Below are 16,675 nucleotides of genomic sequence, written 5' to 3' on the forward strand. Positions count from 1 at the left end.
GAAAGACAACTAGTGTTACTCATGCTAGTCTCTCACCACCAGCTGAGCAAGCAGCCAGGAGCACCTCTGTGCAGAGACTATTTTAGGTTATGGCCCATTCTCAGCACAGCCGTGAGTGACATGGTAATGGGTATCATGCTGTTACAGGTGTTGCTGGGGATGTAAACATATCAATGTCTCTGCAGATTTGAGAACAAACCAGCAAATATTTCCAGGCAACAGCACTGCTGTGGTCAGAACACAGATGCAGGGCAAAGGACACACTGTGCCTGGGAACTGGTGTCTACACAAAAAAGGTGTGGAAAAAACTTTTGCTAGTCTCTAACTGTCTAGCCTCAGTTCACTCACGCTTCAGATACCTGATATGAACTGTAGCTTTAACCACCACAAAGTTTTTCTCAGATACGTTTCTGCTCACCACGGTTGAAATGGGTGGTTATTGCGTTACCATAGCCTTCATCTCAGCTAAAACCAGTGAGTCCATTCTCTCTCATTCACTAGGTGTTTTGACACTCATAGGACAATGTCAATCACTGGGTGTGTTTTCTTGTTTGTTTGATTTCACACAATGTGTGTAAACTCTAGATTGTTGTGCATGAAGATCCCAGGAGATGAGCCGTTTCTAAAATATTCAAACTAGCCCATCTGGCCATGTTCTGTCACCCAGTGTCGTCTTTCTGATGTTTGACTTGTTACTTATCCATTAAAAGCCTTTATTACTACTTGACTGATGATACAGTAAGACTGATGAATCGTTGAAGGAGTCATTTGATTTTGATAGTCTCATTTTGGTTTTGAGACCATATTAAAATCTCCCATCAGGCTTTTCTTCCTCCTCTTCACAAGCCCAGATTGAAATGCTGGACTCTGAAGGTTTACATTTCTGTCTCCGTGCCACCCTCTGGTGTTTAACTTAGTGAACAGCTTTGTGCTTGAATAAAATCAGCATTTTCTTTTCCTTTTTTTTTTTTTGTGGTCTTGTCTACATGCTAATGTGTGTATTAGCAGCGTGAGACAGTATATTTTCAAAAATAACATTGTCAAAGATAACAGAAACAATACATAGGAATAGTTTGTGTTGAGAGATTAATTGTGAATAAATAGGAGATTTACAGATTACAGTTACATCAGATAAAGATTTGGATTATTGTTTTTGATGAGAGTTGAAATCCCACTAATGCTAAGCTACACATAACTGTTGGAGTCATTAAAAAAACCCTTTAACCTTGAAAAAGTGCTGTTGTATGATGCCTGTTTCTGCTCCATCCCTAATATGCGAAGATCAGTTTAAATTTACTTCACAGTACTATAAGAGTTAAGGCTATCATTTTATTTGTATCCTAACAGTAGATCATTTCTAGAAGGAGAAATTCGTAGAGTGAAATTTTTAAAGATTGTTATTTAATAATTTCATTCTACGACTGTGTTCAGCTCCAGTGATGATCTACAGTACGCTGATGGTGTCTTTTCATAGTCTCCTTTTAATCGAAGCAATAGATCAGGCCAGAGATAACGACTATGTCATGCAGGAAGGTGATATTTACTGGACAGTTATTTAGCAGCTGGATTTATCTCGTCCGGTGATGATCTGCACTGAGCAATGTTATTTTAAGACTTAAGACTTGTTCAATTCTATGGCTTGAACCCAGAGATGAAGCAAATTTCAGCAAGGTGATACTTCTAGGGGGGAAAAAAAAAAAAAATCCAAGAGCAAAAAGCAATCACCAAGTTCTAATAAACAGGTGGATAAAACTAAATTCTATGCAAAGGTGAACAAAATTGATCAAAGCTGACTTCAGAAGTAAATTTTAGTTGAATAATTCCAATTTCTTCGACTTTCTTGGACCATCCATGATGTCAAACAGCTGAGTATAGAAATATTGTATGTGATAAAAATAAAATCCAATGGGTATGTGAATAACATGATTAAACACAGCGTTGAGGTTATAAAGGATTCAGAGGGAATATATACCCAAATCATCAGAACCATTTATTACCTTAGTTTGAGTTTAGGTAATACATTGCAACCTTGGATCTTCCTAATGGTCTACAATACAAGCTTCTAAGCTTTCATTTAGAGCAAAGACTTATCCACAAAGGGCCGGTGTGGGTGCAGGTTTCCATTCCATCCAAGCAGAAGCCACACCTGACTCAACCTGTTTAATAACTGATCTTGGCTCAGGTGTGGCTTCTGTTTGTTTGGAACGAAAACTTGCACACAGGACATCTGTCCTTTTAAAATTGCAAATTTTAGAGGATTATAAACTACTACTTAAAAGTGTAATCAAAGATAGCAAGCAAACAAAAAGGATAGCTTGAAGAGGTTGATGTTGATGAGTCTCTTTACATCCTGCATTGACATTTTGCCACAAATGTTGTTCTTTGGAAATGATTTTTTTTCCAGTTTCTCTTGCGAATCTTATGCAGAATCGTGACAGGTAAGAATTCCTCTCCTAACTCCAAACGCAGGTGCCTGTTTATACGGAAACACAGCTAGCCGAGCGGTGGCTTCACGTCTCGCTAATGAACCATCTTTCAAGACCTGAACGCTTTTCCTCTTTCCGTATTGATTCGTGGAGATCAGCTGTGCCTGCTTAACACTTTGCTGCCTAACACAGAACATATTACTTAACTGTATCATGCAACCTAGAAGCAACCTCTACTTGTTTGTTCAGGTTCTCTGCGTTTGTCACATGTCTGCAGTTCCCTAATGGCACAACTCCCTAATGTCCAGTTATTACAAGTGTGTTTGTTCCTGTAGAGCAGAGTTGTTGTTCTTCCATAATTATTAAGCGTTACGTGAGCGTCAACAACGTGCAGATTCCACAAAATTCTGGACGATCGGGCTAAATTTGGGCCCTTGAGCGTCACCACCCTCCTTCAGACACCAGGTAGCTCTGTCTAAACTCGGACTGTTCTACCTCAGGATTAAGATCAAATGTTCTGCTTGAGTTTTGTGGTGAAAACTGCAACACACACACACACACACACACTTAGGAAAGCATCACACAAGACTGTGGATTAGACACCGTTCTGGTTCATGCTGCTCTGGGAATTTATTAAGTGCTGTTTTTTTTTTTTTTCCTTTTATTAGAATTTTCTCTTTTTCTTTTTCTGTTTTTGCTTTTGATTTGTTTTCCGTTTTCCACTCACGCTGCTGTCTGGAGTTGTGGTATAGACAGTCAAGCAGTCACAGTTCGTCGCTTTTTTCAGGCTAGAAAATCCATTTACATCACATCATTTACTGACTTTTTTTTTTTTCTGTTTCTTTTTTGAGACCACAAACATTCCAGCAACACACTCTAAGGGGAGTTTGGGTGACAATCAGAAAGCATGACGTTTTGCATAGTATTAAATGAACAAGGACATTGAATTCTTTATTTACAATTATTGTATAGATTTTTTTTTTTTTTTTTTTAAAAAATCATAAAACAAGATGAATGAACACTTATCATTTACCCATAAATTGCTAGTGTGCCAAAAGTATCAGTGGCATGTTATCTTCTTTGTTCCACAAAATGCATGCTGCTAAGTACAGTACATAGAAGCTGATGTATTGCAAGAAATATTATTCAGAATTATCAGAACGCTTAAAAACAATCAATGGAACGGAGTGTGGTTATTGAACTGTATTGTTGTCGGGATTGTTGTTGTTGTTGTCGCAGGGAATTTGTTGTAACTCTGAAATGGAGTCCGGTTCTTTCCATATATAAAGTACTTACCCATTTTCATTCACATTCACCATTAGAAATGAAAACTGTTACCACAGAAATGCTGACAGTGTTGGCAGAGGTTGCTCTGAAATAAAGTACAGAATAACGGGGGAGGATTCTGATATGGATATTTGACGTTTGAATTTCTTTACGCATGCCTGAGCTAGCGATTAAAGCTTTATGCACCATCTCAACATGAGGAAACAAACTGATAAAACTTTAAAAAAGAAACGAGAAAAGAAAATCAGGTCAGGACGAAAAGGAAAAAGTGAGATTAGCTTGCATATTACGCATAAGATCATGCTTCTCCGTAGTTCCAATTTAGGAGACAATAATAATAGGAGAATTTGAAGGATCTCAGTTACATCAGTTTCCCCTGTAAATGTGCCTTCGCTTCGTGTCGTCCTCTCTATAGCACAATAAATAGTTAACAACTACTGAATACTACTGTTGAGATGCTAGAGTATATTTTTACTGACCGCAGGAAGACAAGCTTTGATTTTTAACACACAGAAGCACATCTAAATTTACACCACAGAAATTCATTCATATCTGGATAGTGCAGAAAAAATGATCATCATATATGTATTATCTTTTCTTCTTAGAAAAAAAAGTCAAAAGCCACATTCCGTTTTTGTTGTTTTTTTCCTTTTGTCATTTTTTGTTTGTTTTTTTTTTCGTTCCCCTTTAGTTGTTCAAAAAATGTCAACAGCTCTGCAGCCGGGTTCTGTCTTTCAAAGAAATGAAATCTAGAAATGAAAATAGAAGAATCAACACAATATATCACAAGATTTTCAACACAACTCTGATTTCCATAGAAGCCAAATAATAACTTAATTTACATCCTTTAGAACATAAAAATCCAAAACAAACAAACAAAACAAAAAAAAAAACAACAATCTGCAGCCTGTGATGGTCACACAGAAGAGAAAAAATATATATATATATATATATTTTGGGCTAAATAAGCAGTTTTTCTAAACTATATCTTTAAATCCAACCTGAAATGGATGCTCGCATTCAAGACGGACCGAAAGGTTTCATTTCCAAGCAGTGAATGTAAAACAAATCCAAAGAAGCGTGTATAGAAATTAAACTTTCGTCTTAAAGTCCGAGTTGGGGGGCGAGTTTAAGAAGAAGGGAACTGTTCAGAGTTCGTCCCAACAATCGTATAATACTAAGATGCCACGTTAATTATATAATCCAACTATATTTTGGTTTCTTTTATAATCTTCTAAAAATATCTACATTATATGACAAAAGTAGCAGGCAAGTCCAGCACACGGTTCGTAATAAAACACTTAGAGGAGTGTATCTGACAGCTTGAGCTTTTCCAACTATGTCTGCCATATGGTTTAAACTCTATTGTTTAAAAAATAAAAAATAAAAAAAAAAGGACGCATCTATGGGTTTTTTTTTCTTTTTTTCTTTGTAAACAAATTACATTCTCTTTAGGACATAAATAAGTTAAAGTAGTTAGAGTCATTGAAGCAGAAACAAGGCAACATGCCAACAAAGATAAACTCTGTATATATTTATATATTTATGTATATTATATATATATAGTATTTTTACGAAATGCTATTTTCCCATAGGTTCTTCTTTTTCCAACAGGTGCAAAATCTACTTGTGCAAGTCGAGCCCTGCAACCTCGATACACAATTTATTCATTAACCAAATAAATCTATACAGTTAGGTACATGCCACACACGATACTCAGAGATCAGTGAATCAGAGTCTTAAAAGTTGCAGCCCACGGCACTCCCCACCAAAATCAAATCCAAGAAGTTAAATCAAATCGTTTTCAAAATAAAAACTCGGGTAATGTACATTCATGCAGGAGAAGCAGTTAGAGTAGCTGAATTCGATTTAAATAATTCTCACTGTGGTCCTGTCGCGTTCTCAGGAAGAGGGAGTTGGTCCGTTTCTGTTTTTCAAGTCGATCCAGAAAACGTTCCAATTAAAATCTCGATCTCCTAAAAGCATCAGCGGAGAAGAAGGGGGGGGGGATAACACGCTTCGGAACACACGTTCAGTCAGCCGCACGTTTGTGCGTGTAACGTGTGTCGTCCTGTGTGAGGATTTTATTCGATTTTTCCCGGGTGATCAGGGCTAGAGTGAAGTCTCCAGACTATGAAGGGGGCTCCCGGGACTGGACGAGGCAGCGGATTTACTTGTGTCGGTGGTGAGGTTTATGCCGCTGTCGATGGCATTGTTGTTCTTGTTGGGAGATGATGGCTGGCTTGAATTCTTCCTGGCCGCCTCGTCGTCTATGTCAGTGTCGTCTATGAGAGGGATGTGGGGTGTCGAGTCCTCTATTCTAAACTCAGGATGGGTCATGAAGTTGTGGATGGAGGTTCGGGATTCGGGTTTTTCCAGGCCTTCGTAGAGCGAGCTACGGAACGCGTTGACCACGCGGATCTGCGAAAAAGGACAGAGATCGAAACGAATGAGTTCCCTTTTCATGGTGAGAAATGACATACGGGGGAAGATAAGAACGAGAAAAGGCCGCAGGAACCTCCGTAATCCGCAGCTACAAAACTCGGAAAGGCATTCCCAAATTCACTAACTCTATCGTGCACAGAGACGATGTTGCACCACGTTTGAAAAATCGATTCAAACGATAGCTCAAACTAAAAGGGTAAAAAGAACTGTAAGAAAATAAAAAAAGAAAAGAAAAAGCCAAAGGAAAAATAAATAAATAAATAAGCAGAGTTCCGTTCTTTGCACAGCACGGAATATGGTATACAGTGAAATCCAGTTTTTTTTTGTATACCTAGAGATAATGTCTGTTAATTTTCAAAGGAAAAATAAACACCACATGCAGCTTTTTTTTGTGTGTGTGTGTGTGTAGTAAAACAAGGTAAGAGGAAAAGATAAGATTTCAGACCCAGGATGAGTTTAGAAGAAACACATCAAATGAGTCGACACAAGCACAGGATACGGAGAGATGGCTGAGATGAGAAGTTCTATGCTTCAGGAAGCATAGAGTCACAACACAATGGCAATACACCAAGCACCGGTACAACAACACAATGAAAACATGCAGCTCTGGACAACACTATGTGAAGTTCAACAAACGAACAAAGGAGCACACACACACACACACAGAGACATACACAGACACATACACACACTGAGTAAGAAAAGACAAGAACAGACTGCAGTCTGTTCTCTTGACGACGCCATGCGTTTTTGTGTAAACACTCAAGTATAGGCCACAAAATTCTTCTTGCTCATGTTTGCTAAGACAAACTGTCCTGTTTTCTGGACATGACTGTAGCTACGCAGAAATGTACAATATCACAGTATATTCAATAGACTTATGGCCTATAATAATCAGATCCTGATAGTATATATTAGGGATGTACCATCTGGCTAATGGGAATATCCATATGGGAGTTAATGAACAAAGAGGGGAAAAAAGGCTTATAACGTGACAGTGATTAGTTAGTGTCACTGTGATTGACAGGAGAGAGAGAGAGAGAGAGAGAGTATGCCACTTCTCCCATCCTGTCATTATTTATGTTAATCAGATCTTTGCATGTTAGATTCAATTCAATTCAATTCGATTTATTTTGTATAGCGCCTTTTACAATGAACATTGTCTCAAAGCAGCTTTACGAAAGAAGAGAAATGGAGAAAGGGGATGTAATATATTTACTACATCAGTAAATAAAATATAATTTGAGTGATCCACATGGGAGCAGTGTCAAATATAATGCGTCATGGGGCAGTTTTCACATGTTTTTTAAAAATGTTATACTGCATTTTTTTTTTACATGGAAACTGTTGTGTCCATTTTCCACATTGAATATCTTGTCATGTGACTCCACAGTGGTGGTTAATGGCTCATATGAAAGTAGAATTTGTAGTATTTTGACTATTACCTAGCATAAACCTTGCTGGATAAGATTGGACAACCCTGGTCTGGGCCCTTGCCTTGGGCTGATATACCTTAAAATGGTTCATGCATTCGATCTGTTGAAGCCTTGATGCTGGCTTTCAGAGAATTAATGCATCCGTGCCAGAATGCTCTGTTGGTGGCCATGAGACGTAGTAACTGAAAGTCCATCATAGTCTGCCTCTACATCTGAGTCGCCTTCACTATGCTCTGCTATTCACTGTACTGTTGCATTGCTATTAACAGCTCTTGCATTTGGCACATGCCCACTGCCAGCCCCTGTACTCTTTGATATGAAAGTAGGCACTCCGGACTTCAAGAATTTGTAGTTTTTCATAAGTATTTGTTTATTACCTAGCCTACTGTGGCTATATATATAGAAATACCTTTTATCTTAAGGTAAATTGTAATATAAAGCCCATTTCTGCTCTCTGTAGAAAAGGTTAATGTATTATCTCTCTTTTATCCCCCCAAACCTTCATACCTGACTGCCTGCAACAATGCCGCTCTCACTATTAAACATTTTCCTTGTTCATATTGTTTGTGCTGGATTAATGTGGATTCGTAACACTAGAATACTGATTTCAGTATTACACAGTTACACCTGTGCCTCAACTGGGTTAACTGGGTATTCAAATATTGGCACACATCCCCAATATATATATATATCTGTTTCACAAACGAAATGAATAAACTCCTAGAGAATGTAGTTATATATTTATATATTGCATATATTATCCACCTATCCAGGTGTAATATTTTATTAGTAATATTTGCATGTCTTCTCTATGATAAAACCCTTGCGTGTATTTAGCCATGAATTGAAGCCTTTTTTATTTTTTCAGCGTATTTACACCGTAAATAATTCATTGGTGCTGTACTGTAATACTGCTCCACACTTGAAGTTATATCACAGAAGTGAACTGGAACTTTAAGGTCAGAATCACATGAAATTCAGACATGCCTCTGTTTCTGGCTCTTGCACAACTGTGCAAGACAAAGCTAAAGTCTGTACAGGTCATCCTGTTTCTATGCTGTCCTACAGTCCTGAAATGCTTGCCATACAAATTGAACTCCTCACTTTTCTATGCCATATTTAATACATAGTTATGTAAATAAAATCCATGTGTGATAAAGATATTTGGATTAACTAATTCTTTGAATTTATATCATTATATATTTTTTTATCTGGATTTGAAGGTTTTTACCACAGAGGACATGCAAATTTCTATTTTTCTATATTTCAAATTTTCTATTTTAGATATCACTTTGAGAAACTAACATTGTCCGTAAAAAAGGAAGCAAAATGTTTTACTACAACTAAGCAGAGGACCATTAGGGTGGTTTCCTTACAGAACTAGTGGCATTCATTTCCTTGATGAGTACTAACAGCAAAGTCATTGCCTCTTGCCAGGGATCTCATGTGCTTGGAGTGCATTTACCCACAAAGCTTCATCTACCTGCACAGCTAGCGAGACTACCTACACTACTGGTAGCACTGATTTCATCCCTATGGCTTCCATCACAGCACATATTACACATGATTTTAAACCAGTTCGAAGAGATCTCAATTTTGAACACACACATGAGCTCCTTTAGGAAACTGCTACGTTGTGGAGTTCTCTAGCACAGGGGTGTATGATCTTATCTGCAAAGGACCAGTATGGGTGATGGGTATTATTCTAATCAAACATGAGCCACACCTGAGTCCACCTGTTTGATCAGTTGATCTTGATGATTAGGTTTGGCTTCTGAGTGGCTGAAATGAAAACCTGCTGTTCACTGGCCCTATTCCGGATAAGATTGGACACCCCTGGTCAAGGCTCTTGCCTTGGGCTGATATATCTTAAAATGGTTCATTCATTTGATCTGTTGATGCCTTGATGCTTACTTTCAGCATATTAATGCTGTTGTGCCATGTCCTGGGCACTGTCCTTCAGAATGCTGTTTTGGTGGCCGTTAGCTGTGGTAACTGAAAGTCCATCATAGTCTGCCTCACAATGCTCTGCTATTCACTGTACTGTTGCATTGCTACTAACACCTCTTGCATTTGGCACATGCCCTCTGCCAGCTCCTTTTACTCTGCGTTCCAACACAGTAAGGCCAATTGTTCCTCTTTCTTCATGAGGCTAAGAGTTTGGATGCTGTTCTTACATTGTTCACACCACAGAGGAGTTCACCTGCCTTTTCTTAGGGTCTTTGCATTCACAATGGATGCTATGCTCCCCGCTGCACTTCGCTTGCTGTGACTCTTGCATTTCAGTCGGCTTTATATATTATGTCTCTTTTCTCAAGGCATCCAAAATATCCATGTCTATTAAAGGCTAACAAGACAGGGTGTTGAATTTGCCATTAGGTTTTGGTTAGGAAATGCAGAAACTCTGGTTTTTCTGGAAGGAAACTTCCCTGGAGGTCCCAACCTTAAAGATCTGAATCTGAATCAAACAAAAACTAGACTGGATTTAACCTTAAACATCTATATAAACTACAATAAAATGTACATATTTTTTCCAATAATCTATTAGTCAGTGCTAAGACAAAAGTGCCACTATCAAACTAACCAATTTGACCTTCACTTGACTCTCGTTACTTTCATTCAAGGGGCACTAAAACCAACACACAGAAAAAAACAATGAGAAAACGAATCACAGCGATGGAAAACTGGCCTAAAGTTCAGCAAGACTTGACAGCGTGAAGCCACGAGACAGAATGGGCCTCGTCAGGCTCGGATTTACACACAGACTAGACAAGACAAGACTATGATGAAGACCCAACACTTTCTTCATGTCTTCAAAGCTGTGCAGAAAAAAACAGTCACAATAGTAATAATAATAATAATAATAATCAGAATAATATATTTGCAACTTGATCACAAAACATATCTAACGATATTGAGGAAATCGTTGGATTGAGGATATTGTTGGCTTATACTTGAATGTTTACGCAGCCTGGTGAGTTTGTTTTTTGCAGGAGGTTATTAGTTCACATCAAATTTAGCAACGGACAGCGGGTGGAGGACTCACAACCTGAAATTCACGCCATAGGCTGCACCCTCACTCCAAGGCGATTAGCACTCTGAGGGAGACAAACACATATATGGACATTGAGACAAGAACTCCTCTGAGTAAGGGGTGGCTAAAGTGAATCATTTATATACAGTTACAAGAAAGCAAGAAAAGAACATCAGAAAATAGCAGAAAGAAGCAGAAAAGGTGGTCAAAGATGCCCTCTGATGAAAAGAGTACTGTAAATGCACTCTTTAGAGTAGAAATAAACTTCGAACTCAAAACCTTTAACCCTCTACTCCATGAATGAGGGGCAAAGTCACTTCAAATGAGTTAAAAATAAAAAATATTTGGCAGGACTTTTGGAGTATGTTGACATGATTAACCGTTATTATGAATGCTGAAAAAGTGGGAAAATGCATCTGAATTAAAATTCAGTTCAATATAACATCTCTTTTTTATATTAAAAAAAGGCCAAATCACCATCAATTAAATGAATTAAGCTGTTTTTTTGTTTTTTTTTGTTTTAAAGAAAATTTCTTCACAAAATACAAAACAACAAACAACAAAAAAACAGAAGAGTGTCGACAGGGATGCCTTCACATCCAACACATGTAATCCTTCATGAAATTCACTGACCCTGTGTGAATTAATTCCAAAATCTTATCAATTCTGCTGTTAATTACAGTGATATTTCCACAAACTTTCAACCATTCGCTCTTAAGACAAAGCACGGAGAATCTCAGAAGGATCCACAGACAAGCCAAAATCATGAAGATTACTAAAGAATAGCTGTAGAGCTCATCTGAGGGTGACTCAGGATGACGTTCAATGGGGAAAAGAGAAAGATTGATGGTGATTTAAATGTTGTCTTTATCCAACGAAATAAAAGTAAAAGGTATGTGGTCAAATGGCAAACAGCACAAAGTAGAGGGTTAAATTATGATGAACGGATGCTTGAATTATTATATTATTTTATTTAAGGTGCAAATAATTGATTGTGCTCCTAATTTGACTACACAGCGTGGTAAACTGGGGTTTAGCCAAAGAAAAACTACAGTTATATGCACAACTCTTCTGCAGTACAATGTTTATATCACTCTGTTGTTGGTCTTTCGGCTGCTCCCTGTTCAGGGTCACCACAGCGGATCATCTGCTCCACAAATTTGATTTGGCACAGGTTTTAACGCCGGATGCCCTTCCTGACACAACCCTCCCATTCTATCCGGCTTGGGACCGGCACTGAGAGTTAACACCTCAGTGGCTGGGTTAGTTCCCGGCCTGGGATCGAACCCAGACCACAGCAATGAGAGCATGGGATGCTGCCACTGGACTACCATGGACCCACAAAGACAAATGTTATTATAATACATAATGTACAACACTTGTTAGATATCAGGTGCTGGCTAAGACATGATGATTATTTATCAGCACAGAATAGTACTTACTGATGGTCCTTGTGCTACAACAATTTTGAAAAGTGGAGCAGTTTAAATTGTGTTTCTGTATGGGATAATCAGATATATATGAATTTAAGGATTTCAGGATTATCAGGAATAATTGAATAACAATTAATGGAGTGCAATCTAATATTAGTGGATTTTTGGACTCTAGTATGTAGTAGTGCATTTTGGTTTCCTGACACTTGGTCTACTCCATAACTTTTGTTTTTGATTTCGAAATTTCCCAGAGGGCATCTGAGACAAGCACACAGAAAGTGGTCACTCACGGCCAGCGGGAACAGCAGCAGTGCTGGTAGGAGAGGAAAGGGCATTGGACAAGGACATGTGACTAGGACTAGAAACATTGGTTACATCCTGATTCTGGCTGGTGGTGGAGGACTGGCGCCTCAGTGCTCCCTGAAAGGAAGTCCCACTCTTGAACGTGTTCACAACCTCGATCTGCAACAAGGGTACAGACAGTACATACATCAAATCATCCACATTTCAGTACTGGTTCGGAGCATTAGGTTTGAAGGCACAACGTTTCACACAAAGTCAGCTGTTTCGCAGCATTGTTACAGAAATTTAAATAGTTGTTTCTTTAAACTGTGGTTCGAGTGAACAGTGTAATGGTGCCAGAAGTGTCCAAAGTTGTTCAGTACCTGCCATCTCAAGGAAGCGCTGCTAACATGAGGAATTAGTACAAGGCAAAACCAAATGCATAGGCCATATCATGCAAATGTTCACAAATATTCCCTTTTTTTTCTGTACGATTTTGAACAAAAGGACTTTCTTTCTTTCATTCTTTCGATATTTAACCAGTTGCTAGCAGTTTCTGAGCAGTTTTTTTTTTTTAACACTTTCAACAGTGCTTCACAATTAAAAAACAATTGCAAGGTCTGATGAAAACGTCTAACTGTCAGATTTAATGGAAGCAGAAAGCATGCTCACATTTACTCAAAATAAAGAGATAATTAAAAACATTTGGAGAATGTGCTGTAAACTGGAGAACATGCTGTAAGTATAGTAAATATTCTCTCTCTCTCTCTCTCTCTCTCACACACACACACAATGTTCTTTAAAAAAAATCCCTGTTACAAAATAACTGTTTATTGATAAAATGCTTAAGCCATCTATTATATGCTTTAAAATATTTTAAAAACTTGTTCTCAGTCCAGGCAGAACGCTGTGGTGTATTTCTTTCCAAAATATCCTACCTGATTTGATTTTAACCTAATATGTACATGTTTTATTCTAAATAAATTCCTATTTTATCCATTCTCTTTTAGCCATTCTGAATAGTATTATTTGTTTTATTTATTTATTTATTTATTTATTTATTTATTTTCATTTTTCTCCGTTTCCTGTGTATTTTAACACAATAAAGATGAGCACTTGTCAGGAATCTCACCCTTGGGACAGAGTCACTCACAGCACTGCGACGCACGCTTCTGTGTTGCCATGTGCTTGTTTACATTGCCTTGTGTGTTTTTGTTTTGCTTTACGTCCCGTCATTGGTTGTCTCCCTTGTGTGTCTTGATTACTCACGCCTGTTTTCAGTTTGCTCTTAGATTTAAAACCTGGTGTTTCTGTTTTCAGAGTGACATATTGTTCATTGTTTACCCGCCGTGTTTATCGTTACGGTGTGCACTGTTCTGGTTACCTGACTTTGCAAGTTTTTCTAGTTTTTGGTGTATTATTCCAGCCCAGTTTACTCCTGACCTAGCCTGCTTTTGACCGTGATCTTGGCTGCCATTTTGGATTTGCCTGCCTGCTCTTTTAATAAAACGCTTAACTGCATCTGCATTCATCTCCTCCCTCATTACCTGACAGAATATGTCACCTACAACACGGATGCAGCAGAGAAGCGAGAAGGACGCCACACTAGGATTAACATGCCAGAGCTTGACATGGTGAACTTCCCTGAGAGGTTTAAGATAACCCCCTAGCTTATTTCAGGTGGCTTCCTCAGCTAATTTTCCAGCAGCTGGGTGTCCTCCCCAGCTAAACTCCACCATAGACCAACTGGGTGTCCTCCCCAGCTAAACTCCACCATAGACCAAATGGGTGTCCTCCCCAGCTAAACTCCACCATAGACCAAATGGGTGTCCTCCCCAGCTAAACTCCACCATAGACCAACTGGGTGTCCTCCCCAGCTAAACTCCACCATAGACCAACTGGGTGTCCTCCCCAGCTAAACTCCACCATAGACCAACTGGGTGTCCTCCCCAGCTAAACTCCACCATAGACCAACTGGGTGTCCTCCCCAGATAAACTCCACCATAGACCAACTGGGTGGCCTCCAATGCAGAGCTCCTTCTAGAGATAAACTTACTCCAGAGACCAACTGGATGGCCTCCTCACAGAGCTCCATTGCAGAGGCTGCCAGCATGGTGTTTGTAGATACTTTTGGTCGTGATCTTGAATTATGTTTTGGCCTGTTCCTTTAATAAAATACCCGCATCAGTCTCAAACTCCATTACATAACACTACTAACTATCTACCAAGCTACTGACTTCAACAGAGCTGCCAAGTTGTCCTCTTCCATCTCTGTACCAGGATTAATACATATTTATAAAACTAGACTTGTGGAATATTGTGGAACAAGTCAATCCTGTCTATTAACTTTTACTCTCAACGTATTATATTAACAGATCTTCTTTAGTATTGGAAATTCAAATGTACCACTATACACTATCAATCAAAATATGGCACAAAAAGCAGTCATTTTCTCCTCAGTATTACAGGAAATGAGCCGGTCAAAATATTTATGATTTGGCAGATGTTTTAATATTAACTACCTAAAAACCCCAATCCCTTCCTCTATTTCCACATGCTCAGAGCAGGCATTTTCCCTCACTATCTATAAAGGTAAAGAATTCATTAGAGATACGAGATTAGTTCAGAATAATAAAATAGTTCATCGCGATTTCTTAAAACGGCAAATCTCGAGCAGGGGGAAAATCCATATTGCACAAGCCTATATAAATGAATTCATTTTCAATTCTACTGACTGTAATCGATCTAACGTTGAGACCGCAATCCTGGCAAGCTTGCTGAGAAAGCAGGATTGTTTTCTTTTTTTTAATGAATTTTTTTTTTACAGCACCCCACAAAATTTCTACATTATTATTGCCTGATGTCTGGTTAAGCTCTTTGTTTTTTGCTTGAATCCAGCTTTATCAAAAGGAAAAAGAACAAAATTAAAGCTCAAAATGAAAGCTTTCCCTAGTATAAAATTAAATGTGTGTTCATGCAGACAAGCACGAATGCCTGAAAGTCATAATATCTAGTATCTTGAAAATGAATTCTGTGTCTCTGTGACTCGCACCTGAGTCTGGATTCTGCTGAGACCACGGAACCAGAGGATCTGTCCTCGTCGTAACTCCCTCTCAGCATGATCAATTTCCTCCTGATCCTCATTCATTTCCTCTTCTGGTACGTCGTCCTTCTGAGTGAGCTGACCAGCTCCTTTCAGGAACCTCAGCTTACTGTTCGGGATGGTCGATATCACCTGAGTCACACCAAAGAAATCCCAGGTTGGTATCATAGTGATGAGACACTACAATCTGATCAGAGATTTTAATGTATAATTCAAGTAAAAACTTTTCATTGAATAATTTGTTGAAAAACACGTTCTCATATTATTTTTTAAAATAAGATTTCAGAGAGATTCTTTGTTAGTAGGTCAGTAAAAGACTGACTTTTTTACTCTTCAGTAAAGAGATAAATAAATAATTTCATGAACAACATTAATTTAGTCTCTACGACTGTACAACTTGTACACCAACAGACATAACATTATGACCACCTGTCTAATATTATGTTGGTCCCCTTTCGCTGCCAAAACAGCCCTGTCCCATGCACTGTGTATTCTGACACCTTTCTATCAGAACCAGCATTAACTTCTTCAGCAATCTGATCAACAGTAGCTCGTCTGTTGGATCGGATCACACGGTCCAGCCTTCCCTCCCCACGTCCATCAATGAGCCTTGGCCGCCCATGACCCTGTCTCCGGTTCACCACTGTTCCTTCCTGGATCACTTTTGATAGATACTGACCACTGCAGACCGGGAACACCCCACAAGAGCTGCAGTTTTGGAGATGCTCTGATCCAGTCGTCTAGCCATCACAATCTGGCCCTTTGTCAGACTCGCTCAAATCCTTACGCTTGCCCATTTTTCCTGCTTCTAACACATCAACTTTGAGGACAAAATGTTCACTTGCTGCCTAATATATCCCACCCACTAACAGGTGCCATGATGAGGAGATCATCAGTGTTATTCACCTCACCTGTCACTGCTCATAATGTTATGCCTGATTGGTGTATATCGTTCTATATTATTTTCCAATAATATACAAAACACTGTCAATCCTTTTACACTTTAATCTCTCCCAATGTATTCTTTCCTCTTCTCTAATGTTATTTGACATAATGGGATACACTGCAAAGAAACTAGAAGTGATAAGTAAGTCGATTTTAAGTCTTAGTCATTAACAGACCAACAGTTAACATATACAATATATGATAAAAGACATGCAGGTTCTAGTAATGCTTTTTGCACACTACTGTATTGAAATATTGGTGGCTCTGACTGAAATGTTGTCTCT

General features: G+C 38.5%; 1 protein-coding gene across 12 annotated transcripts in view; it reads right to left on the minus strand.

Annotated features, from left to right (window-relative positions):
• Positions 1 to 3,037: 3,037 nt before the first annotated feature.
• The window catches only part of atp2b2 (ATPase plasma membrane Ca2+ transporting 2), a 177,544-nt gene continuing 163,906 nt past the window's right edge, over positions 3,038 to 16,675 (minus strand). For 6 of the 12 annotated variants that reach the window (XM_058373604.1, XM_058373600.1, XM_058373607.1 and 3 more), the window contains 2 exons: positions 15,396 to 15,578; positions 3,038 to 6,134 (listed from right to left, as the gene is read on the minus strand). In XM_058373604.1, coding sequence (XP_058229587.1) covers positions 5,826 to 6,134; positions 15,396 to 15,578 — 492 coding nt within the window. In that variant the 3' untranslated portion in view covers positions 3,038 to 5,825. Of the gene's footprint in view, positions 6,135 to 10,640; positions 10,693 to 12,351; positions 12,524 to 15,395; positions 15,579 to 16,675 lie in introns of all 12 variants that reach the window. The other 6 variants (XM_058373605.1, XM_058373611.1, XM_058373609.1 and 3 more) reach the window with 5 other exon arrangements.

The sequence above is a fragment of the Hemibagrus wyckioides genome, linkage group LG21 (genome assembly GCF_019097595.1).
Source record: "Hemibagrus wyckioides isolate EC202008001 linkage group LG21, SWU_Hwy_1.0, whole genome shotgun sequence".
In the NCBI taxonomy this organism is placed as follows: Eukaryota; Metazoa; Chordata; class Actinopteri; order Siluriformes; family Bagridae; genus Hemibagrus; species Hemibagrus wyckioides.